The following is a 26,581-nucleotide window of genomic DNA, read 5'->3' as shown; positions in this document are numbered from 1 at the left end:
GTTTTGTTTAAAGATCTTTATTTCTTGTGCAGGTGGTTGAACAGTAGATAGATATGATTGGTGTCATGTAAACATCAGTTGATTACATAGAACATGATCAAATGAGAGAGTTGGTTTCTGGGTAATCAAGGGGCTTTTTTCAACATGTACAGTAAATCAGGACAAAAGGGGAAATAAAATAGAAAATGACGACGTTCAATACTGGAGTCTGGCTGGTGAGTTTATAGTGGAGGCTAACCTGAACCTCGTCTAATCATAACATTAAGTAATCATAACATGTCTGGGCACAAGAAAGGTGCAAATGATATAAAACTGACGTAAAATGTTTAACAGCTAAATATTTGTTTGTCAGGATACAAACAGCAGCACTGACTGGATGCAGACCGAGTATAGAAATACCTTCCTACATCTGTCAGTGCTGCTCTCAACAGCAGTCACAGGCAACAGGACGACAGTCGCTCGTAATAGACACGGATCCATATCCATAGATTTACATGATGATGTCTGCTTTAAGTTGTGGTGACTTCTTATGGAGACTCGAGGCTTTGCTGGCAGGTCAGCGTGGTAATTAGAGGCACCTGTTTGTGTACAAAACTTGCATAAAAAGGAATCGGGTCATTCAGTGCAGTACAAAACAGTGTAACTTAAAAAAAATGAAAGGAACAGCAAATCACACGTCAGCATAGCCAGCAAAACAACTCCTCTGGATGATATCGAGTCCTTCTGATTATTGTGCATCAAGAAAAGGTGCTCTGAAACAAGACGATAGATCAGTACACTATTGGAAGTTTGAGAAAATATATATTTTGAAGTTATATGGAAGAACAAGATGGCTTAATGGGCTTTGAAGTTATTCTCCGTTAAAGTGGGAGACGGTGGTAATTCTGATATCTGGTTATTTGACGTCCCTCACTCCACAGACTTGGTTCCATTGAAGTCGCTTTGGGAGTCGGCCTCCTCCTCGGAGGCGTCTTCGACCACCCGTCGGCCGCCGCTGCCCATACGCCGAGTTGTGCTGCCAAAGGAGGGCTCGTTTCCACGCCTAGAAGTGCCACAGAGACGGACACGGATACAAACAGACACATATCCCAACAGTGAGAGGAGCGGTTATCTGACGGCTTATGAGCTGGTTAAAGTTTGAAAACCACTCTTGTGTTGATGAAATACAGAATGTACAGTAATGTGCTTTGGTTACAGATTAAGCCCGCCGGTTATCTTTGTAACTCATTTGACTCCTGGCTCAGGAAAATGAGTTCGGTTTATGGCAATTAAACCAAGCTCTGAGGAAAATATGGCCACCAGTCAGAAATTGGTGTAATGGAAAGCTCACTCGCTACCCAACATTTTAGTTTTTCCAAGGAAATCGTGGTAGGCTGATGAGCCATATTTCTCTCAGTTAGGCTCATAGAAAGAAATGATAGCATTGAGAGTGCACGGGGGGATGAAAAGTTATGGTAAGTTAATAAGAAATGGTGATGTGGCAACTTTTAGGCGCAGAGGTACCTGCTGTGTTACTCCTTGGGTTCAGGGTTGCCTCTGGAATAGAGATGGACACCATTGTTTGTGCTCAGTGAAGGCCACCAAACTAAATTCTACTAACATGCTACTGCTTTGAATGTGTGTTTACAACCCTGTGAATACGACTGTAGTGACAACATACTCTTTAGCACTAAAATGTATATGTTGAGTTTAATTATTTAGTGTGAAACGATACAGAAATACACAGACACCCTCCTGATTGTGACTATTTACCATTCTGTCACTTTGCCTACTGCAGTATCTGTGTCCTCTTGGAGCGTCACAGGAATAAAAAGAAGAAGAAGGAAGGACATACTCTTTGGCTCCTTTGTTGTACCTGAGTTTGCTCTTGAGAGAGTTGACCTCGCGGCTCATGGCGTCGCTGGCCTCGGTGGCTTCATCCAGCTCCCGCTGCAGCTTCCTGCGGGCGGCTGTAGCGCGCTGAGACTCCTCCTCTGACTCCTCCAGCTGCCGCTTCAGCTGCTTCATGCGGGTAGTTGACTTTTCCGCCTGGTGAGCGAACAGAGGAAATATACAGACTTGGTACTCTTTCATCCGAACTAACTGTCCCTGTGCACTGGACTCCAAATAGCCATCCGCTCAAAAACATCGACGTTTGTTGTCTGTGAACAGATGAGCATGGCTGTGTAGAGTGATCGTACCTGGTCTTTGTACTGCTCCGCCTGTTTGCGTTCATCTTCCACCTGCATCAGCAGTTCCTTGAGCTTCTTGTCCTTCTGGCGCACAGTCTTAGCCGACGCCTGCTTCTCCCTGAGAGAGGACAAAAGAGTTCAGAGGTTAACACGAGTTTAACTGTAGAAAACTGCTCTGTTTGTTTGAAGTGAACCATGAAGTTCCATGTGAGTTTAGGACACACATTGATGCTTCGGTTATTGCTGGAAGATGCAAATAAATTCTTTGTCAATTAGGTTTTAGATAGAATTTGATCAGATTTCTCTGTTCCCGACCTGTTCTCCTGCTCCAGCTGCTCCTCCATTTGTGCCACTTTAGCCTCCAAGGAAGAGATAGAGGACTTGAACTTGGACTTGACCTGGTTCTCCATCTCCTGGAGCTTTGCCTTCAGCTCCTTGTTCTGGCGCTCCATCTGCTGCCGGGCGCTCTCGTTCTTCTGGGAGGTGCTGCGCTCTGTCTGCAGCTCGTTGCTCAGCTGATCCGTCTGTATGCATGCAAGGAAAAAAGGGTGAGGCCTCTGCACATTTTGAGCCCTTTATGACTCCGGTAGCTGCTACTGTCTGGTCACCTGCTGCGTGCTCTTCCTCAGCCGGTCGTTGAGGATCTCCATGTTGCTCTGCTCTTCCTCCAGCTCCTCCTCTAGCTGGGAGATCTTAGCTTCCAGACGGCGTTTCTCATCTGCCAAGGCGGACCTGTACACAGAAACAAGTGTGACCATCACTTTGTCTGCGGTGTTCATTTCACAGACAAAGGCAACGGTGAAATCTCCACCCACTTTCCAGAGGAGTTGCTGGCCAGCTCATCAGATAGCTCGTCTCTTTCGGCCTCCGCCTGCTTCCGTGCCCTCTCAGCTGCAGCCAGATCCTAGAAACATGCTAGAGATTAAATCTTTATTTCAAGCCTCTAATCTCAAACAATTTGCTTGTTTGGTATCGGCTGTGTTACCTCCTGTATCTGCATGAGCTCAGCTTCCAGACCCTTGGCTTTCTTCTCGCTCTCCTTTGCGGTGGTTAGCACCTCTTCTCTGGCAGCGTGGGCATCTTCCAACTCCCTCTGGTAGTCCTTCATCTGCGCCTGGTGGGAGGAAGAGAAACGGAAATAAGGAGTGCGTCAGAATGGGATTTATTCACCAGGTATATTTACAGTACAGCACTACCTGGAGCTTTGACCTGATTGTGGACGCAACGCTCCCAAAAATCCCATTTATTAGTTACCCAATATTTAGTTTAGTAAAATGGTACGTTAGATGCGTTAAGTCCACACGTCCTACATGGAATAACAAAAAGAAGGAAATGATATCTGCATCTAAAATCAGATAAAATGAAATCTAAAATAAAATGCTGCTGCATTCCATCCGTCCTTCACTCTCACCTGGAGCTTGCGGAGCTGTTTGATGGCCTCATCCCGTCCCTTACTGGCCGTCTCAATTTGTCCCTCCAGATCTTTCATGTCCGTCTCCAATTTCTTCTTGGCTGCTGTCGCCAGGGCCCTCTGCTTACGTTCATCCTCCAGCTCCGTCTCCAACTCACGGACCTGCAGTAGGTATTCATCATCGCTTAGATCAGTGGTTCCCAAACGTCTTCACATCAAAGACCGACACAAACTAGAGCACGGACCCCCATTGATACGATTTTGTCCCGTTTTTGCTGGGGACCCCTGGAACCCACCCAAGGACCCCGAGGGTCCCCCGACCCCATTACCTGCTTGACAAGCTGTCTCTTCTTCTCCTCTCCCATCTCATCTCGTCCCTGGAGGTCTCTGTCAAACTGGGCTTTCAGGGCCTGCATGTTGACCTCCAGACGCAGCTTGGCGTCCTCAGCCGCCTGCAGCTCGTCCTCGAGCTCCTCCAGCTGGGTCTTCATCTCTTCCACCTGGGCCTCCAGACCTCGTTTGGACTTCTCCAGCTCATGGACCTGCCATCAATATATAGTCACATTAACTACTATATTTTGGTGTAAATAGCATCAAGTAATGAGAGCAGTCAAACCATGGACTTTCAGCCTCAAACACTTCTTGTCCGTCAGTGATGTTTTTAATGAAAAAATGTTCCGGCACTAACGTTTTTCCCCACATCATCCTTGGAGCTGATCAGGTCCTCCATCTCCATCCTCAGGGTCTTGTTGGCTCTCTCCAGCTCTTCTCTTGAACCCTGGGCCTCATCCAGAGCTCTCGCCAGGGACAGAGCCTTGGTCTCCTTCTCTCTGGCCTCTGCTTCAGCTCGGTCTCTCTCATCTGCATATTTACTGGAGATACTCTTCTCCTCCGCCAGCATCTGGAGACCAGAGAAGAGGGAAAACCATGGATACAGTTTCTTATTATATAAGTAGTATTGTTATGACAGTTATCTCTTAGTGCTGACCTGGTCAAACTTCTTCTGCTTCTTTTCCAGGTTGGACACATTCTGTCTCTGGTTGTCCAGGTCCATCAGCGTGTCCTCGAGCTCCTGCTGCAAGCGGTTCTTGGTCTTCTCCAACTTATCATACGCAGAGGCCTTCTCCTCAAACTGGGTGTTTGCTGCCTCCAGATCTCTTTGCAGACGTTTCTTACCTTCTTCCAGCAGCTCGGTGTTTCCCGCCATTTCGTCTAGCTTCTTCTTCGAATCTGACAACTGTGGACGGAAGAAGACTTTAAGGCACTGATTGTGAAGACGATAAATACATTTTATTTTGAGGTTTGTTCGTCCTCTAAGGTGTTTACTAATCCTCCCACTTAGATCTCACCTACAGTAAAATGTACCTAATGTAAATAAGCAACCCCTAGTTTGAACTCTGACCTGGATGTTGAGGGTGGACACGTGTCTCTCCACGTTCCTCTTGGCCTCCATCTCCTCTTCAAGCTGCTCCTGCAAGTTATTCCTGTCGTCTTCCACTTGCCGCAGTTTTGTAGAGAACTGCAGTTTCTGGCGTGTCTCCTCAGCCAGCAGCTCCTGTGGCAGCACACCATGTCAAAGATCAATGCTTTGATTCTGACCTTTTTGTCAGGAAGCATTGTGTGGTGTATTTAATTGTCACAGTAAAGGTAACATGTAGACTGTATGGGGATTATATCATGTGCTGTTTCAGCTCTAAAAGTTCTGCTAAATGTCCAGTTACCTGTGAGTCTTGGAGTTGGGAGGTAAGGCTGGAAACATCTTTGCTCAGTTTGATGTTCTTGCCCTCTGCTTCATTCAGTAGGTTTGTCACACTCTCCAGTTCAATCTGTATCAAGACAAAGATGAGGTTTCTGGGACTTTCATCTTCAACACATCAGTCTGGTAGCTTTTAAAGATTCATGTTTTTGTATGTGCAGTACTGATATAGCTACTGAAAGTAATTTACAGTGGTCTTCGAGCAGCGCTCTCCCAGCTCGGCCTTCTGCTTCTCGCTGTCGGTGAAGCGTGACTGTAGATCTGTCACCTGACCTTCCAACTTCTTCCTCTTGTGCTCCCCGTCTTGTTTGGCCTGGTTGAGTGAGTGCACCTCTATGGTTAAATCTGATGTCTCCTTCTCCAGAGCTTGTTTGGCCTTCTCCAGGGTTGACTTCACCTGAGCAAGAGAGAGAAAAAACATCCTGTATATTGCATAGAAAAAAAGCCTTTCAGAAACAGTATGAACTACATAAACAAGCTAAATGACACTGTGTTAATGACGCAGGCGTACTCGTTTGGACTGCTCCAGCTGGTCTGTGAGCTCCTCCACAGCCTGGGTGTGTTTCTGCCTCATCTCCTGGACTTGGGACTCGTGGGTCCGGTTCTCGTCATCGATGGCTTTCTTCAGCAGGTTCACCTCCTGCTCACGTTTTGCCCTGGATGGATGGACCGTGCAGATGTTTGTTTGTTTTACAGATATGGCAAAGCTATCGCTTCTGTTTTACACCTTTCTTCTACAGGAACGTTCTAAGAACAAGGCAATATTTATGTTTAACAACGTAATATTCATTTTACCATTGCCATACATTCTTAATAAGTAATAACTTTATATCATTATATTTGTATTTGTCAGTATCGTATGACCGACCTAAGTTCCTGCTGTGTGGCAGTGGTGTCCAAAGTGTCCTCTAGCTCAGACTTGAGGGCCTCCAGCTCCTCCCCGAGGTCCCGTTTGATCTTCTCTGCTTTGTTCCTCGCTGCTCGCTCAGAGTCGAGGTCCTCCTGCAGGTCGGAGATGTGTCCCTCCAGCTCTCTGATCTTCTTCAGAGCGTTGTTCTTCTGAGCCGTCTCATCTTCTAACCTGAGGAGGAAGAAGAGTGCATCGAGGAGGATATTTGTTAACATGATAGAATTGCATCCAAGAAGTTAAACGTTGAAGGTGCAGCTCTGCCTCCGATGAATTGAGTTACTGGGCTCTGTAGATTCAGGCGTATTGTAGATGAAAGCTGTAAATGGGTTCTACTTTTGTCACTTGTGGACTTTACCTGGCCAAGGCGTTCTGTAACTCCTCCTCCTTCTTTGCGAGCTGGGCTTTGAGGTCAGCGATCTGGGCCTGCAGGTCGGCGATCTGCTCTTGCATGTCATTCGACTCTGCTTCTAACTTACGCTTAGCCTTATCCAGCTCCTGTCGACCCTTCTCTTCCTTTTTCAAACGGACTATAAGTACAGCAGAGAGATGACAATAAGAATACATATTTAGTATGTGTCCGGTTGTGACAATATGATTTTGAGGGTGTTAATACATGGTAACAGATGATTACCCTCTAGTTCAGAGATCATGGACTCGTGTTTATTCTTGAGCTTGGTGAGGTTCTTTGACTTCTCTTCTTCCTCTGCCAGGTTGGAACTGAAGTCTGCAATCCTCTCCTCCATCAGCTTCCTCTCCTACAAAACACAAAGTAGGTAATCTATTTGCCGAAGTCCACTTTCTCCTTTTGACATAGTCTCTTAATAAGTGACTCAGATAAACGCTCTTTGTCCACACTTACCTTCAGCAGCTTGTTGTTCTGGTCCTCCATCACCAAGACGTCGTCCTCCAGCTTTTTGACCTTCCCCTCACAGGTAACCTTCTCCAGCTGCAGCTTTTGACGGGCATCTTCCTCCTCCTCCAAATGTTCTTCCAATTCCTACAAGAACAATATGGCAGCATTCACCTTCTGCTGCCATTTCCTCCCATTATCAACACTAAGTTAACAACAAGAAGCAGATGTGTAGACCTGCATCTGCTGTTGCATCTTCTTCTTATCCACTAACAGCCCCTGAGCACGTTCTTCCTCTTCATCCAGTCTCGCCTCCATCTCATGGAGGATCTCCTCCAACTCCTGTTTCTTAGACGCCAGGCGGATCCTCATCTCCTCGGCCTCGGCATACAGCTCCGTCTCTGCTTGAAGCTGCTCCTGCAGTGCGTTTCTCTCCTCCAAAACCTGGAGCAAACGGATCAGATGAACTTGGGCTCAGCTTCATTGGTAGACCTTTAAAAAGGAGCTTATTCTTACTAGCTTGGTTTCACTCATGTATTAAATGAAACACTGAAAAGATTTCGAGATTTCGTCCTTTACCGATGTGTGTTTCAAGGTGATCTCCTTCAGCTCAGATTCAGACTTTATAGCAATTTCTTTGGCTTTCAGCAGCTCTTCGTCCTTCAGACCCATCTCCTCCTCCTGGCGGGTCACTTGCAGCAGAGGCTTGACCTGTGGTTCAGGAGGACGGGCATCATCACATTTTTTAAATGGGGTGAAGGCGATATAAGGCTGAGTTTGTAATTTACTAAAGTACATGAAGAACGCATTCTCCCACTACATTAAAAACATTAGAAAAGCCTCAAAAACTGTGTTGTACTGTGATTTAGTTGCATTATTCTGCAGAATGATTAGCTGACCTTTGTGAAGAGCCTCCACCACTGCCAGTTCCTCAGTTTGAGGTAGGCAGCACAGTTCCTCTGGATCACTTTCATGGCTGTGAGTTGCTGTTGCCTCTTGGCAAATGCCCTTTAGAAATACAATGAAACCAATATACCATGTATGATACAAAGCAATATGTTTCTAATGTATAGTGATAAAAAACAGTAAAAAAGTACAAAAGAAGTTATGAAAGCCTCCTCTACTGCTACAAAATACTGTCTACAAGACAGTTTCATTAGATAAGTGAGAGGAGGCTTGTGTATTCATACCTTCTGGCCAGGAACCCTCTAGCCTGGGACTGGAAAGCAATGATGACCACAGTGATCTTCAGATCTCTCTCCTCCTCCAGCTGGGCCAGCACTCCTGTGCGGAAGAAGATCTTACTCAGTCCGATCCTGTACAGGTTGGGGTCCAAGTCCAGATGCTTGATCTACACAGACAGGAGATCAGTGAGAAAAAGGAGGCTCACACAGTGTATGAAAACTTAAATGAACATTTTGTGAACCTATGTGTTTACCATGAGGCAGCAGGCTTGTTTGCCATCCATGAAACCTTTGGGGATAGCACTAGCAGCCAGGATCTCATAACTATAAGACAGGAAAGAGACACAGATATGCTTAGTAAGGTTTACAAATATCATAATCTTTAGAGACACTTTATAAGTTAGTGAGTTTCCTCACCGCTGGCGAAACTCCTGGAAGACGATTCTGTTGGGAAATCCTTGTCGGCAGATTCTGATCCCCTCCAACACACCGTTGCACCTCAGCTGCTCCAGGACCAGGTAAGCATCCAACTTCCCGGACTGAGAGGAACAGGATTGAAGTCTTAATACACTGGGTTTTATGAAGGAATCACACATATCGTATATAAATCATGTTACGGGTTTGATTGTTCCATAAGGCTACACAAGAAAGCACTGGATTTTCTTTTATTTCTTTCAAAACATCCATATCTAAACTAATTATCCTACAGGGAGCCAGAAAGTGCACCACTGGACAGATCACCAGTCTACCACTGAGGCCAACACATAAAGACAGGTGACATCGGCCTCCTGTTAAACACGATGACTGGGCAAACAAGTTATTTCATAGACTGCATGCCTTGCCAAGTTACTAGTGTTAATATAGTAAATATTCTTTCTTTACCCTCTTCTCGTGGTTGGGGATGATGCATCTGACGAAGTTGGGCTGCGTGTTGTGCAGTGTGGTCATGAGTTTGGCCAGAGACTCCTTGTAGAGCTGTCCCACCGTGCGGAACATTCCCTTCTTGGTCTTTGAGGCGCTCGGCATGGAGCTGTCCGTCATCTTGGCTATTGTGTCGAGACCCACCACTCTGTCCGCTGAAATAGACGACACGTCATCATATTCATGTGAAAAAAAGATTGTTCACTACCAACTGTAATGTTGCTATAGCAGTGTGTTTCACTTTATTCTGTTTTAATGATAGTGACATCTTGCACAGAGACAGGAAAGGGAGGGGAAAGAGCGAGGGGATGACATGCAGCAAAATCTAATTTCAACAGTGTCACTGCACTGAAATATTTAATTTATTAATTTCGTGCGTTAACGTGTTTTCTGTGCAAGTCGACAGTAAGTCATGTTTGGCTAAAACCAGAGATCTCACCATCCTTCCAGAGGTCCTGCACGAACTGGCTGGAGGAGTTGTTGAGCAGCGATGTGACGTTGTCATTTAGAGGGTCCATGTTCTTTGTCAACCAGGCTGTGGCGTTATAGTCCACCTACAACATCAATGTTAGTTGAGCTTCACTTAAAAATATTACCTTACATGTCAGCAATCATCGCAGCGATATTGTTTTCAATCATTTAACCCAAATTACAACACAACAGGAGCGAATGAGGACGCCATAGCATGCTTTATCGTATTATACACACATCCAATCATACTCACCCTCCCTGCATAATGGAAGAGAGAAAACTCTGTCTTGTCTTTGAGCTGTTTAGGTTTGGCAAATTTCACATGGTTCCCTTGTGTGTTCATGAGTTTCTCCACAAAGGAGACATCTGTGGCTTTGGGAAACCAGCACTCCTCATCCAGCAGAGCCAGGATGCCTGGAGGGTTGTTCTGCAGAGAATGTAGTGATTACCGACTAACATGTAGATTAAGACACATCATACTGAATCACATGTGTGCACCAGGCAGGAGAACATACTTGGTTTGACCTATCAATGAAGTGGATTTAAATGACATTGTGCTTCTATTGTCTCGAGGCCACTCACCGGTCTCTCGATGAGCTCAATGCAGGGCTGCAGGTCGAGGCCGAAGTCGATGAAGTTCCACTCGATGCCCTCCCTCTGGTACTCCTCCTGCTCCAAGATGAACATGGTGTGGTTGAAGAGCTGCTGCAGCTTCTCATTGGTGTAGTTGATGCACATCTGCTCAAAGGAATTGTCCTGCAAAAAACAAAAAACAGAACTCAACATACATATAATACATGAAAATGTTTGTGTCTTTTGTGTTTATTACAGGTATAATATGCAGGAATTTTCCACAAAACAGCGTATAGACTCATGCAAAAGTAATCCCTCTCAGCTTATTAATGTCTGATTCAACAACATGTCCCAAACCTCAAAGATCTCAAAGCCGGCGATGTCGAGGATCCCCAGGAAGGACGCCCCCTGGCGTTTGGTCTTGTCCAGGGCCTTGTTGACTCGGCCCAGGATCCAGCGGAAGAGTCGCTCAAACACAGCTTTAGCCAGAGCTTCAGTGGCAAAGTCAGCCTAACAAATACACACAAGCAGTACATTTCTAAATGACAGGGTTGGGATGTGGTCATTGAATGAAGTATTTGTATTATTGTTCTTAGTGTTTCACACAGTGCACTTCCTGTAGTACCTGCTCTTTGGTCTGTGCCTTCTGCACCACCTCTCTGCCCACTTTGATCCGAGGGGTGAGGATGGCACGGGTGAAGTCTGTCACATTGATGCCCTGCAGGTGACACACCTTCTGGGCCGCTAGAGAGAGAAGACATATGCAGGTACACTTAACACAAGAATGCTGTTTCTGTTTTTGTACATGTACTGCTGTAGATACGATTTGGAGTGAAGTTTATATTGGTCACAAGAGGTGTGAGAAGTGTCTGACCGGTGTTGTCTGGCATAGTGGCCTGCTCCTGGTTCCTCTCTTTCTTGAACTCAATGTTTCCCAACTGCATGACTGTGGAGCACACCTTCAGGATATCTGAAACACAGGGACGTGAGAGTTAGCATCAAAGAGAACCCGCAGTGGCACCGCCAAGCAGCCCGTCATACTCTCGCCAAGCAGAGTCAAGATCGCTGATACCGATTCTCTCCTCGTCGGTGAAGCCCATGATCTTCATTGCCTCCATGGTCTCTTCATACATCTCATCGTCCTCCTGGCCGGTGACTCGAACGTGACCCGAACTGAGGAAGCGGTAATTGCTGAAGGACTCCAGAAGAAGCTCCTCTGAAATATACAGCACACAACGTCAAACATTTCATGAATGACTGATTAACTTTCTGTGAATCTGACAGTGACGATGCACAACACGTGGTAGGTCAACCTGCAGTAACGGTCCAGCAGGATGTAATATTACCGATTATGCTTCAACTCACCACGTTTCTCCTGGGCACCGGCAATCATGTAGTAGAAGATGTGAAAAGCTCTTTCTGTCTTTGCTTGTCTGATACAGCGAGACTTCTCCAGCAGGTCTGAGAGTTTCAGCTGTTAGAGAATACACACGGACACTGAGGAAGGTTTCACAGACCAAATCAACTGTTCAGGCCCCATGCCAAGATGTTCAGTGCTATTTCCTGTCTAGTCTGCCTGTTTTAAAACTTTGAATGACATAAACACATTTGATAAGGGCCTTATAGTTAAGTATACAGTATATACTATAGGCTAACTTAAGCTAAAGAAAATGCACCTCTTGGATTAGATACTGAATTGATACTAAATATGAGATATACTTCTTAAGGCCTTTCTCTAACAAGAGCGTGATGAACCCCCACAGACAGGATACAAGTCTCAATGTTGGCTCCAACGATGTAGCCGGTCACATCAAAGTTGATGCGGATGAATTTACCCTGTGAGACAGAAGATGTTACAATTAAAATGCTCTGATTAACAAAACAGGCCCTAAAGAATCACATCAGATACAAAATGACTTCTCCTTCTGAAAATAGCAAACTCACAAATCGGGAGGAGTTGTCATTTTTGATGGTCTTGGCATTTCCAAAGGCCTCCAGGATGGGATTGGCCTGCAGGAGCTGCTTCTCCAGCTCCCCCTAGTGACAACAGCGGTACACAGAAACATCACAATGACACACTGATGGGTTGCTGGAGGCGGAGTGCAGCACTGTAGGTGGTGATCAGTGGGGATGAAGTGGTTCAGGGTGGGTATGGGCAGCGGAAGGTTGATCAGAGGATTATCACTGATCTGTTTACGACATGAAGGAGTTAATCCATAAACTTCCTGAGAGGTAAATCTACAAGTTGCTTTGATATGACAGTATAACTCCTTCCTAATCGTCTTTGACTTTCTTCAGTATCTTACGTCACACAGATACGTGGCCTGAAGACCTTTCCATCAGAAAGACAAAGTGTTAAAACGAGGAGAAGCTGCTGTTGCTGGTGTGGAAACAAAGAGAGCGAGAGATGGACGTAAGTGAGGTTATGTTAGGAGAGACGCGGCATCTAAACCTTTTTGACATTACAAAACCTTTGATGATTCCTGCCAAAGTATTTGCATTCAATGTGTTGGAAAATCAAAATGATTGTGATTCACAAACAGCCTGCTGGAGATGTGATTTGCTTCCAGCGTGACTGGTAGGTGGCGCTGGGTGATGGTCAGTAAATGAGGCAGACACTCCTTCACTCTGCATCGAGCTAATCCACCTGATCAAAGGGGTCTGTGTCAGCCTAGCATCGAGGTCAGGTGCTGGAGATCTCTACCTTAAAAACACTCCCTTCAGCTACCCTATAAACGAGCTATAGCCACGCAGGGGAGAGGGGCACGAGTGGTGTGTTAACATTGTAATCAAAGATGGCAACGGTGAGACGAGAACAATGATGAAGATTAATGATGGACGCGTTCAGACATTTGCTGACTTCATAGAGGTTGATCGTGAGGTCTTACTTCAGGTGGTACTTTTTTTTTTTAAAACAAGGTGTTAATTTCTCTAAACTCGTTTAGAGTCATTAAAAGTCAATCTTTTTTATGTTTAAGGAAAAACTGGAAAGATACAGACCAGCTGAAGAGGAGCAGTTCAGAGTTGGCAGAGCAGAGAGGAGGGTCTTGTTCATTACGTCACTGGAAGAAAGAAGAGAAACAGAGTGCAGCAAGAAAGCAAAAGAAAGCTGAAGGGAAGGATTGTTCTTAAACACTGTAAATAAAACGCTCAAGCAGATAACTAATGAGCAGTTGGCTGAGTCAAAATAGTGCCTGAGGAAGAGAGAAAGAGATAGGCCCAATGCTGTTTCTTTTTAGGCGAGGTACGGAGGAACCTTTGAGTCTTACAGCAATCTGTACATCGTTTCCTCTGTGGCAGACACCCGGAGGGGGGCTGGAGCCAATAGCGAGTGGAAGCATCGCTTTGACCCACTAATGAATCCCTCCGATACCGTCACCAACGCCAGAGCAACACCACAAACCATCAACGCCTCGTCAGACGACTGCAACCCCATTTTACTCATCCTGACTTGAACGCCGCACCGCAGGGCGAATGTCAGGTGAGAGGAGGAGGAGGAGGGGGGGAACGGAGAGGAAGGGTGGGGAGGTCGGTGTTTAATAGAACAGGACAGGACATGGGCATGCTCACACTGTGCTCGTTGATCCGTGAGAGACCCTGTCACTGCTAGGGAGGCTCCAATTTCACCTCCGCTGGCAGTGAAAGGGTGTTCATGAGAGGATGGATGACACAAAACTCAACACGATAAACCAGTTCAGGAGGATGAAAAACACTACACGTCCTTCAGTGAACACTCGGCAGGTTTGAAAAGTGACTGCGAGTCAGTACCAGGTTGATGGTCATGCAGTCTAGATCAGCTGTTGTTGGGTAAGTTACAGACACGACAAATGTTAGAGTAAACACCTTCTAACTCAAGAGCGGTAAGATGTGGGATCTCGACCCTTGGTGTTGACAAATCATTACAAACAGAAACACTATATTTGGGTAACTCAGTGATGCTGTCTTCATGCACTTTTCTAACCTAAGGAAGAGACACAAACACTACACACAAAAACACACTCCAGGCATTCCCCTTTACTCACGTAGGCAAACTGTGTTCCTGATTGTTGCTATTTGGAGGAAATGGCGATATAAAAGGATTAAAGCGAGCAGTTCCCTGCATACGTTGAAGAGTGAGGGAACTGGCTGACACATCCAAACGTTTAATAACAACATGATCTCTTCACACAGATACTTACAGCACTGCTGTCCTTCTTGCCTTTATGCGAGGAGGCCACGACAGCCAGATACTGGATGACCTTCTTGGTGTTCTCCGTCTTGCCAGCTCCAGACTCTCCACTGGAGAAGAAAAAGCGAGAGGGGGATTAAAAGATACAGAAAGAGCAAGACGATAAGCAGCACTGACAGGTACTCTGTTCACAGTTCAATAACCCGGTTTAATTGAATGGAAATGTCTGTCCAATGTCTGACTCAAAGCATAATGTTATTGTTCAGTCTGCCTACTACACAGATCCTTTTAACCTTAACTATCATGTTCATAGTCCACCTATTTAGTGAGGTCATTTAACATTTCTAAATGAACCCTTTCCTCTTATTTTAGAGCTTTAAAGAAATAGTTTGAAAACAGAAAGCATGTTTTTTTTTGGCATTTCTGACATTATTTGATGGTAAACAGTGTCGAGATAGATGGACATAGATAACACAGGTGGTATGTGCCTTAAGTCTTAAATTAGTCTTCATGCTAAGCTAACAGGCTACTCTAGGTACTCTCTATGCAAGAAAGCGAATAAATGTATCGTAAACAATGTCGATATGTTCCTTGAAATAATGGCCAAACACTTCATGGAAACATAATCAGTGTGTATATAGCTGGAATAAAACCTTATAACATATACTAAGTTATTAAGAGTTCTATGACAAATACTCTCAGACTAGTTAAAGATGTAGGACCTTTTTAAGAGGCATTTTATAACTCAAACATTTTTAAACCGAAGCAAGAGCACATTGTTTCCAGAAAATGATCCTGGATACTTGAATGATACCAGAGCCATCAGCCAGCAGTCCAACACACAGACACATCCTTCCATAAAAGGCATGCGATGCTCCGTGTGTCAGGCCTTGGCAGCCCTGAGAGGAATCTAGTTCCTCTGTCCTGTTCAGGTTTGTAAGGACACATGACAGCCAGGCTCCTACTGTAGGGGGCTGTTAGTGCAGAATAAAGTCTGATGGGAGTTTTTCCTCCCGACGGTCCATCAAACTGTAAGTCCTGCTTACCATCTGTACAGCCTTCACTGACACTCATGAGATTATTTGAAAGAATTGAATGGATTATAATTCCATCAGAAGTAGCATATTGCTAATGTTCAGATGTGTAACTATGTTTTATCATGATTTTGGAAAATGTTTGCTCTTCTTCTTGTAAAATATTGAATATTTAAAGACTTTATGAAAAAATAAAAGAGTGAGTTGAGTGTGCATCCTGTGATGGGATCTGTGGAGGCCATATTTTATTTTAAGAAGAGTTACACACAAGGTTGAGAACAACAGTGCAGACAACACAAGCAGTGTCCTCAGTGTCCTCAGTGTCCTGCAACTTTACGCCCACTAGGTCTATTCCGTCAGTCCTGCCTTTCACACACACGCAATGGATACTCGACCAAGGAAACTGGTGACCCTGCTGAGATGAAATGTCAACATCTCAAAACTGGATTTAGCAGCAGGCTCCCAGCTATTTCCCATGACAAATTCTTGCTAGAATTACTAGAATACACACGAATGCCTGTAAAAGCAAGCGAGGTGTCACTTCAATTGCTGCAAAGCATGGGACTACAAACTCCATATCTTTGCACAAGCTTGTGCAAAGATAAAACAGGAAATCCATATATTTAAAGTTTCACAAGTCTCCCATGACAGCATATTAACAAACACTTATAAACCTCATGATTTAAAGAGGTCAGGTCAAGATGAAGGATTGCTGTAAAAACAATACCAAAGAAGAACATGCGGTGCAATGAGACACATGTAAACACACATGCAGGAGGAGCATGTCATACATGACATTCCACATATCGCAGCAGAAACATTTCTCCCATATATGGCTCCAGAGGCCTGCTGAGAATGAGACCAGCTGTAGCTCAAACTGAAATCTATAAGTGATTGTGTGGACCTGACTCACGTTCCACAGAGAAGACAAAGTTTGTGTTGCAGCTCTGTTGTATCACAGGACTCACAGTTTATAACTTTAAACTGGTTTTAAATAGTGCTTCGTATCAAACATCTTCACGTTCACCAGAACTGTAAACAAATACCTCCCCGCACACAGAGACCGGGATAAATACTTGCAAAGAGAGCTTGATAGTTGAGGAAATGGTCTGATGAGATCAGAGAATTTGCAGCATCCTGGCATCTGTACAATGTGGAGTAGAGAGAGCCTTGAGGGGGAGAAGCCCTTTCCTCTCATCCCCTTTACTGGGACAACTGGATGCTGAGCAGCAACGGTGCTACTGTTCACTCACAGCTAATACGGGAGATACTGTGATCTGGATGTTAAACTGCTCAGCTCCTCCATACTAAAACAAATCGATGAGTATGTGACGTTGTTTTCTATGAATTAAAGTTCAGGCCAGTCCAAATATTTAAGCATGCTGCACAAAATGAGGCCCTCTATCCCTGGATGTCCGATGGATGTCAAAGGTCTTAATAATTGGTTTGAAAAAAGAAAAAAGAAACAAACAAAATGGAGCCCAAACATTTGGAGAGCTAATCTGGTCCTCCCATCAGCAGGCAGGGCACACTTCCTGACCGAGGGTCTGAGAAGAGAGCGAGGCCACAGCCCTCTGGGACGCATTCACGCTCATTACGTTTGGTCCCATTTGAATACAACACAATTTACTGCAACATTATCTAACAGACAGTCCCATCTTCACAAAATATCTCAGTTATTTCATGCTGGTTGAGAGACTGGCTGCTGAGAGACCAAAGAGGTATCTGATTTGTTTACACATTATGTAACTGTTCTTCCACACAAACACACAGATAAACACGCAGGGCTTTCTGCTACCGTTGATGAGATGTCCAGGAGAACGGTTAAAGAGAGAGGGTGAGTTTGGAGGTGACAGATGTTTTACTTACGTGCAGAGAATGGACTGGTCCTCACGATCTGCAGACACAAAGAAAGTTTATAGCGTCAGACAGGTTGTATGACGACTCATTCACAAATATACGGTGAGTGAGTGTCCAGATCACTTGTAAAGGCATACATGTGGTAAACCAAAAGAATCTGCAGTGACCACTACAAATATGCAATTTTATATTATGTATTATTTTCTTATTCCCAAATGTTTGGTGACTTGTGAAACCACAATCCTTCCTCCAGAAATAAAGATCAATCTCCTGTTAAACTGAAGACACCAGCTGGGACTTGGTTCAAAGCTGAGAGGAGGCTCAGTGAAAGAAACACGCAACTCCCACAAATACTTTGATTTTGAACCATGAAAATCAACTCTGAATGTGCTTAGCAATGAGTCATTACATCGGCTGCAGAAATGCTCCTGGGAGAATACAGTGAGTCCATGTAAGGCTTCTTTGTAACTGTATCCTTCAATACAAAGTGCTCCTGGGGGAGTACAGGGAGTACCGCTGAGAGAACAGATCACTTTGCTCCCAGTTTTCAACATGAAACCTCTCCGTGAGTGACACCTGGAAGCTTCGCTGCTAACGACTCCTCGTCCTCAAACGGTGAAGAGCATCATTAATGTGCAGCGTCATCATTTTCATACAGTGATTTATTATGTTGTGTTACAGTGTGCAGCCGGCCCTGAACTGTAAACTTGACTTTTGGCTGCTGTTCTACTGGATCCATTCCTTACACACACACACACACAATGCAGCACTTCCTAATTAAGGCAGAGGGGAAAGAGAGAGAGAGATAGAGCAAAAAAGAGAACGAGAGAGAGAGAGAGAGAGAGAGGTGGCCAGAGTCGTGAGCTTTTGTAAAACATCCAAAAACAACACTCAGTCTTGCGCCAGAGACTCAAAGAGAAGAGACACTGCAGAAATATTACGAATATTTTTGTGACACTGATGGTTCAGATTAAGTAAAACCCAAAATCTGAATACAGGAGAGTGTCGATGTCTCTGCCCCTGTCTGGCAAACACAAAGAAAGGCACATCGTTTAAGGGGACAGCAAACTCCCTGCGGGAATTTCAATTTTTTTTCTCTCCTGGACATCAAAGACTGAGGCACGATTTGGGAAGAATGGGATCTCGGCCAAGATTGCAGGAAGAATGTCTCAAAGCTCAGGCGAGTTATCTGGATCTGCTGTTGTTCTGCACCACTTCCACTCTAACATGTGAACTGCTCATACTATAACTCTCGGTGTCAACATCCTGCATCATTAGTCACTATTTCATGGGAAATCCCACTAATACATCAACAATAACAACTGTCTGTCAGCCACAGTGTGACACAACAAAGGCTCAAAAGGGTTCATAGATGTGTAGATGTAGTCTTAACCTTTTGGTAGTCGAGGACTCTTTTGTGCAAAGGCTTATTGAAATAATTCATACTGAGACCATCCTGAAGCTTTATGTTTATGTACGTTCTTCATGATGCTTCAAGATCACAGACTGTATATAAGAAGAGGACGTAGTCTCCCTGACGTCTCCCATCGATTTGACTACCGACTACCGTTTTGAAGCCTCGAGTTCGGCATTTCGGCCGTCTCCATTTTGTTTTTTTGAAACCAGAAGTGACACGTGGAGACGGTGGAGTTAAGTACAACCGAACGCTGAATAAGACATTTTTAGCCGACTGAAATGGTTACAATTAACTTTGACGAAGTAAAAACACGCAATGAAAGGGTTAAAGCTGTAAGACGAACTCTCAGACTAGACAACGCCGGTAGCGACCTGTCAATCACCTGTAGCCCCGCCCTAAAGCATCCCCTGCTTTATGGTCTGTTTGACTCTAAATGGACCATAATGTACTAAATGAACATCATGCTGTATTGAAGAAGACTTGAACTAGAGATTGAGACCATAAACTCATGTTTACAATGTTTACTGAGGTAATAAATCAAGACAGAAGTTTCTCATTTTCTGATAGACTTCCATACAACCAGACTTCTTTTTGCAGCCAGAGGAGTCGGCCCCTGTTGGCCACTAGAAAGAAAGTTTAAGACACTTTCACATTGGATTCACTTCTCAGACCTGGAGGTTGCTGCCTGTTCAAGACTCAAAAGCAAGCATTTCTGTTGAAAAACAGTTTAGGGTTAAATATCAAGAATCCAACGAATAAAACCTTCTGAGATTAACGATCACAATATGAGACCGGCAAACCAATCCAGCAGCTAATTCCTTCTGTCCTGGAAAACAGAGACGTTAACGAAGCACCTCTGCGTCCTCAGACAGACGCGTATGATGTCTGGACTAAAAACAAGAAGTGATTTTCTACTGAAACAACTTGTCAAAAATCTCACATCTTAAAAGTCATGTTTGATACATGTAGTGTTTATTACCTCCCTTTTATAGTCTGCCTTAATCTTTTCTTTCAAATGTATTAACCGACGATGCTGTTGTTGCTTCTGCTGCTGACTTCATTGTCTTAGTACTTTGTCGTAAAAATCAGTTTGACGGCATGTTTTAAGTTCTAAAACTGAACGGGCGGTCCACGATCTTAAACATCAATTATCATTTCATACATCATGAGCCCAAGCTGGCGTCTGATGTGTTTAGTCTGAAATAAATGCAGCAAATAAAAACTCTCTCTTTTTCGTGTTAACACCGTGTTCTGGGTGGTAACTCACATGTGAAAATGCTCTCCAGGCTTCAGCTGTATGGGATGAGCTGAAGAAGTGTAATCCAAACAGCCACACAAACACTGATCAATCCTCCCCCTTGTTGTTTACCAGCGACACCGTGTTTACACACACTAGCTACACACACACACTTCCTGTGTACCGGCCGGGACAATTAAAAATCCTCCCATGGACACGTATTGGTGTCAGCTTCATTCTCAAAGTAAGAGAAATCACAAATCCGAAACAGATTTAGGAGACTAATGATGACAGCGCTGAAAGAATCAGGCAAACATTGAATCTGAAGTTATAGTTTGTCGATCCACAGGTTAGGGACGGATATTGTTCCAGCTGTATTTCTTCTCACTTCTTCTCAGACGATCGATCATTTCTAGGAGCCTCCAGACTCACACGTAGTTTCAGCACCAGTTAAGGTATCAGTACCCTTAAAATACAGAGACAAAGACTTAAAGAGACCACCTGAGAGATGGAACTAGCAGCTCAAAAGTTAGTTTTCATACAATGTCTGAATGCACTTACTTAGCTTAACACCAGTGCAGCAGGTAACAACAACATATTCCGATGTTTTCGATCAATGATCGATGTAGAGTGCATACTTATGTATTTTTCTCAAACCGGGAATGTGCATTCACATGAAGGAAAAGTTCAAATGGAAGCTGAGCTATCTAAAACATGACGTACATTGATACTGTACTGCTATGCTTGTTTTGGGTCAAGTCCTCCGTATCATCCTGAGTGTCTGAGCAGTTATATCAGTTTCTCTCTTTGCAGCCAGAGAGGTTAAATGGTGTGGTTGTGGAAGATTTGGGATAATCCCGCCTTCTTAGGAGCGCTCTAAACAATTACTTCCTTACTTTACTGTAAGTCCTGTCCAAACATCCTGTTTCATTGGGAAACTCATCAAACCAATGCAGAAAAGCACAATCTCAAACCCATTTAATGGGAACTTTAAACTCTCATTTCTTGCACCAAAAAAACAAACAATACAGTTAAGAATATTTGAACGAGGACAGGGAGGCGGCTGAAACAGGAAATGTTTTACAGCCCTCCACCCATCTCCCAATCCAGATGTCAACTCCTCTGAGAGGACATCAACATGACATCCAGTGGGCACGACCCCCTGGAAGCACAAGAAACCGTTTCTGTGGGAAACCAGCTGCTCTAAACCGCTGCAGGCTCGTCCAGGAGCCATTTTCTGTAAGCACGACTCTGCCAAGGCCACGATCGTCACGTCTGCAAGACGCTGACTCTCAAACAGGCCATCAAACGCTATTTCTTTCACACTCTTACAACTAACGTTGAAGTGAACTTGCAGGTGGAGTAACAAGGTTCATTTTGAAGTGCATAATAATAAACACCGCTCTGCCTATGAAACTATCAGCCTGACAGCGTTGGCCTGTTTGTGTTTTTTACTAACAGCTTTGTCATCGTGACAGAGCTGAACGCTGCCAGCTGTCAACACTCAGACAGAAGCGAGACTTTCTGCAGCTGATACCACAGCTCACCCACACCGAGCTTTTTAAAGATAGCGGCAAACACTTCAATCTGACAGAAATCACCTGAAAACACGTGAGGCGGGCAGCCTGGTTGTGTGTGAGAGTTTTTGGAAGCTGATATCACCGGATAAGCTAAACAGAAAATAACTCTGGACCAAGCCCAGAAGAAGAGGGCCGGGCTCTGAAGCAGATCTTACATTGAGGCCAAACGGTGGAATTACAATTCCCGGGTCTGTCCCATGATGCCATGGGGCCCAAAAAGACTTTTCCCCATCGACTTATGTTGAGAAGAGACGTCTGAACTCAGCGGATACATTTTTTTGAGGCGAATCAACTTCTCAGTATGAACAGTCAAGAAACCCTTATTTAAATCACTAGGCCCTAAGAGTTGTAAAATGCACTAATAGTCAAATCCGGAGTTATTTCCACTCCTCCGTTGATGTGAATGAGGGCTGGGAGGAGAGGTAAAGGTAACGCTAGCACTCTTGCTCTCTGGACCTCATAATGCGGAAGAAAGCCGGAAGTTTCGGGTAATTTTATACTCAGAAGTCACCTTTTCTTTTTGATTCATGCACAACTAAGCAGCTTTTATAGGAATGAACGGGGCACTGCCTTCAACGCTGTTCCCAGCTCTCTTCATACATCCATGCTCTGGACAGCTAACCAGCCCATCACAGAGATAACAAAGCTGGAAACACAGAACTCTGAAAGATATGTTTCTAGTTTATGTTGTTTGTGTGTAGAAACCTTACATCACAAACACTTGGACAACCGGAAAATTCTACAAAAGAAATGATATTGCTGCTCCATCAGAGGGAAATGAGTGAGGCAGACATCACAAAGAGAGGGAAGCGGTGGAAACACCCTACCTTGCATCATGTTCCTGTAGGCATTGTCAGCGATGGAGTAGATATGAGGGGGGACTTCGTGTCGTTTCTTCCCTTTGTACATGTCGATGATCTTCTCTGAGTAAATGGGCAGCATTTTATAGGGGTTCACCACCACACAGAACAGGCCGGAGTACGTCTGAGAGAAAAAGACCAGGAGGTAGATGAGCGTGTGTGAGCCCTGTGCATGTTGGTGGTGGACTTAAACAAGTCAGGGACAGAAGGCAATGATACAGATTGAATTACTGTAAAAATCCACAAAAGATGGCTGCGCCACAAAGCTTATTTAGGATCAGTATTTGCATAAAAATTTATATTAGAATTAACATTAGAAGATGAGGTTGAAATTAGGATTAGGGAATCAATGAAGTCAACATAAATGCTCATAAATATATAGATACAAACATCTGTGTGTGGTTGCACAGCGTTAGGGTGTGAGTGAATGATTGTGGGGGCATTGACATGTTTTCGCTGTATACTTACATAAATAAGGCCAGAGAAGTACCTCTCGCGGATGTTGTGCAACACGGAGGCTTCGTTCAGGCAGGTGAGCTCGGCCATGTCCTCCACCTTGCTGAATTTAGGCGGGTTCATCTTCTGGATGTCATCCTTGTTGACCGTCACCTTCTTGCAGTTGTCAGCCAGCTCCACCAGAACCTCGTCGCCGTGCTCCTCCTTGACACTGGCCGCCTCGAAGCCGTGCTTCTCCGACGGGATCCACACCAGCTTCTTGTTCGACCAGTCCGCCTGAGCCATGGGGCTGTTCAGGAAGTCTTTGTCAACAAAGAGGAACTTCTCGTCGTCGGTTGGGGCCTTCTTAGACATCTTGCCTTGTGGTCGAGGGCCAACTGTTGGAGAAAACATTTTTGAAAATAGTGAACAATAAAGGAAGGGAGGTGGGAAGCAAGTGAGGATGGAACTAACATAGGAAGAAACAGAGGCAAGAGGGAACAAAGCAAGGCAGGAAGGAAGGAATAAAAAAAAGATGAGAGGGCATAAAAATGAGGCGAACATTAGCTGTTATAGGAGACGTGGTCGTGACTGAAAGAGTTAACATTTTTCATCCATCGGGGAGTTCCAGAGTGCAGTCATTCTCACAGACCTCCACCCCCATACAGCCCTACACATTCACATACGCCACTAGGGAGACGCACAAACAATTCCCCCTCCCTAATTTACATTTTAGATTTTAATTAACTCAGTAACAAAACATTCTCCAAAGAAACAACAGACTTATCTGAAATAACCCCAAACCATTAATGCTCACTGGCATTTACTCATACTCAATCGTGAAGTCAGTGCTTAATTGACAACATCCATGTTTTCCATGTCTATCCCTCTCCATCTCTCCATCTCTCTCTCTCTCTCTCTCTCTCTCTCCATCTCTCCATCTCTCTCTCTCTCTCTCTCTCTCTCTCTCTCTCTCGGAGGCTTCAGTCTCGTGCTGTGATGACCATATATGGGCCCCTTCTCTGGAGCAGGACTCTTTTTCTGCGGACCTAAACAGCAAGGCAAGTGAACTCCCAAACAAAGCCCATATAGGGAATAGTATGTCTCTTGCTGGCCTTGTCGTTTACTTCAAAATGATAACAGCGAGGCAGAGCGCATGAGGGGGGACGGGGCTTTAACAATCATGCTTCATATGGGTCCCCGGCGACAGGCAGCGTCTAAACTATGAACAAGTGTCTGGGAGAAGTTCCTGCAGTGGGAAGTACTGTAAAATGCAAAAGTGTAGGAATTGCACTTTAACCAAACTCTATTGAAGTAAAAAAGACAGCATGGTAGCAAATATTTGAAATATATCAGCATATTCTGCACCATTTTGTCTGAATGTGCAACCAAACTAAACTGGTTCAGTGAGGCTAACACTACATTTGAACTAGTGAGTAGAAAGCTGAATGGTTTCTGGATTACAGACAATGAGTCACTCATGTCCACAGGCTGTTGCTTCACCCTCTCCATCCTTAAGTGACGGGCATACACTTTAACTATGTAAAAAAGCCGCTGAGCCTATGAAGCCTATACATGTACCCAAAGGACCAGCGAAACCAAACCACCCAGAAACTACTGAAATATATCGCATGAATATTAACGGGAGACACAGACAGACTTCCTATTTGTCGAGAAACTGCAGCGCTGGCGGATAAGTCCAGTGAGCTGAGCACGGTTCTGAGGAAACGACCAGCTGATGCTTTGATGATTAGCTTTTTCTGCAGATAAAAGTAAACAGACTTTTCCTGTCTCTCCACCCGATGCTCGAGTATGTGCAGCCAATCAAAGCCTTCCTCCTTAACCCCTTTAGCTTTCCTCACCACTGTGGCTTACTGCGTCTGTGAAGCCTCCTCTCGCTCTCTCTGTTGTGTCAACACAGCTTTGTACTCAGCCAGTGTATCTTGAAGACAGCTGTCTGAAGTGGAGTTGACAAGATAGCAGGTTGATACAGACTGACTGAAATGTTAAGGATCACAAAGCCCTGTTTGTCATCACATGCATCATTTGCCACGAGACTAAACTACCAATACTCCATTATAACTACTGTGTTCACAGTCATACCGTAAATGACTGAAAATGTCCATTTTAACTCACAATATTTGGCACAAAAGTCACTGATCTGCTTAGTTCAGTGAGATGTTGGCCCTCGATTCTCAAACACAAAGAAGAAGAACATGATACAAATCTATGTGTCCAAAAACAATGACTTTATTTTAGAATATTTATTTAAAATGATAATAAAGAAGTGGAGATGTCACCCAGGAGACTAAGTGAGCTATTTCTATTTGTGTGTGAACGAGGTTGAGCAGCAGGGCCTCTGAAGGACTTTACTCATTTCCTCTCTTGGCTGTACAAACATTCTCCCTGTTATCATCTTCTTAATAATACATTCATGATGATTAGGATTACAGCATGAAAATAATTAAATCATGAAGACTAAAATAGACAAATGACAACACTTGGTTTGTCCCATTAGAGAAAAGGTCCTCAGACTCAAAACTGTTCATTTAAATAGAAATATGGCAGCCAAATAAACTCTCAACACATGACTTCCTTCTTTTTCAGAGATGCCTTGATGTTAAAAAGTAATCAGTTGAAGCGTACAGCACAAACATTCCTTGTCTTGGCATTTTCACAATGCGGACATCTGTGTCTAAACCAGTTTATCATGTTCTGGAGAGCAATCCTGGAAGTCTGCTTCCTGGGGAGTGAAAGTCCTCGTCAGTGTAATGAAGTTAAAGCGGGGGGGGGGGGGGGGGGGGGGGGGGGGGGCTGACAAAGGGAGGCGAATCTGGACATCACTGCCATTAGTGTACACAACTACAGAGAGAGAACTGAGAATAAAATGAAACCAGATTTATAAGAAATGTTAAATACACTCGGTGCAAACCACCGCTGATGGTTTCATTGGTGTCAGTTCTCACTACTATCTGCATCTTCAGCCACAACAGTTTCAGCTGTTTGACAGACAGGCAGCTTTATAAACCATATTTGGAAAACAGGAAACTCCATGGTTAGAGTCGTGCCCATATCTTCACTGAGATATTCAGACATAACTTCCCCTTACTTCCTTACAAACTGCAGCGTGGTGCAGTGAACGCAGCATGATTTGAAGTGTTCACAACCAGTTGTCTTATACACTTGATTAAATACACAAATGTCGCTCTGTATGAATTGAAAGTGTTACTACAGTAAATGCATACTGTACTGTAGACCTGAGCACCAGCTTGGTCTCATTTTCTTCAGTTAGTAACTTCACAGAAGTGATGCAAATCACAAACATAAGACAAGCTGTCAAAAATGTAAGCTAATAAGCTGAAGCTGATACTTTTCTAAAACATATTTTATACCTGTACGTCAAATTCCTATTAAATTATCTTTGCAACATGTTCAATGTTTAAATCTATCATTTTAAAACACAGTAAAACAAATTAAAAACTTGAATTCCTTAAGTTTAAGTTAAGGTGTAGAGGGGTGCGGCTGGACAAGTGCACTGCAGCATCACCACCTGTAGAACGACACTCCACAGAAACATATACTCACACAATGAGAAGAAGCGTGTGTTCAGGGAGCTTTGGGTTTGGAAAGTTAGCGTCTGGAGCGGCAGGCGTTGACGAGGTACTCCAAAAACGAACAGTCCAAATGACACCCGTCAAATTCAGAGCCTTACCATTTAAACTGCGCACAGTTGCGCGAGGGTG

At 44.3% G+C, this 26,581-nt stretch overlaps 1 protein-coding gene across 2 annotated transcripts; it reads right to left on the bottom strand.

The window, feature by feature from the left end:
• Window position 1: 1 nt before the first annotated feature.
• myh11a (myosin, heavy chain 11a, smooth muscle) lies at window positions 2–26,581 on the bottom strand. Of its 2 annotated transcripts, XM_076090603.1 has the most exons (42): window positions 26,424–26,581; window positions 22,872–23,236; window positions 22,371–22,527; window positions 17,319–17,346; window positions 14,426–14,525; window positions 12,192–12,284; window positions 12,020–12,083; window positions 11,613–11,708; window positions 11,320–11,463; window positions 11,122–11,217; window positions 10,873–10,991; window positions 10,605–10,757; window positions 10,257–10,430; window positions 9,928–10,101; window positions 9,643–9,757; window positions 9,165–9,358; window positions 8,700–8,821; window positions 8,537–8,606; window positions 8,289–8,449; window positions 7,998–8,106; window positions 7,678–7,809; window positions 7,336–7,542; window positions 7,108–7,245; window positions 6,880–7,003; window positions 6,604–6,775; window positions 6,207–6,419; window positions 5,850–5,994; window positions 5,529–5,735; window positions 5,304–5,408; window positions 4,985–5,137; window positions 4,571–4,819; window positions 4,271–4,483; window positions 3,912–4,124; window positions 3,583–3,744; window positions 3,157–3,285; window positions 2,987–3,075; window positions 2,780–2,903; window positions 2,487–2,695; window positions 2,181–2,289; window positions 1,856–2,028; window positions 1,504–1,536; window positions 904–1,042 (listed from the first exon to the last, which is right to left on the bottom strand). In XM_076090603.1, the coding sequence occupies exons 2-41, from the start codon at window positions 23,211–23,213 to the stop codon at window positions 1,512–1,514; spliced, it is 5,802 nt and encodes a 1,933-aa protein (XP_075946718.1). In that variant the 5' UTR covers window positions 23,214–23,236; window positions 26,424–26,581; the 3' UTR covers window positions 904–1,042; window positions 1,504–1,511. The 2 variants fall into 2 exon arrangements, with proteins under 2 accessions (XP_075946717.1, XP_075946718.1); XM_076090602.1 differs by lacking the exon at window positions 1,504–1,536 and having other exon boundaries at window positions 2–1,042.

The sequence above is a fragment of the Anarhichas minor genome, unplaced genomic scaffold, assembly GCF_050575085.1.
Source record: "Anarhichas minor isolate MPS153535 unplaced genomic scaffold, ASM5057508v1 ptg000012l, whole genome shotgun sequence".
Lineage (NCBI taxonomy): Eukaryota > Metazoa > Chordata > Actinopteri > Perciformes > Anarhichadidae > Anarhichas > Anarhichas minor.
This window is presented reverse-complemented; position numbering and strand designations above follow the sequence as displayed.

Excerpts from the sequence above, each read along its gene's own strand:
- myh11a (XM_076090602.1), bottom strand. The coding sequence starts at position 23,213 with ATGTCTAAGAAGGCCCCAACCGACGACGAGAAGTTCCTCTTTGTTGAC. Across the intron at positions 10,758-10,872 it reads AGGCACAGACCAAAGAGCAG|GCTGACTTTGCCACTGAAGC; the intron begins GTACTACAGGAA and ends TGTATTTGTTAG. Across the intron at positions 5,995-6,206 it reads GCCACACAGCAGGAACTTAG|GGCAAAACGTGAGCAGGAGG; the intron begins GTCGGTCATACG and ends CCATCCATCCAG.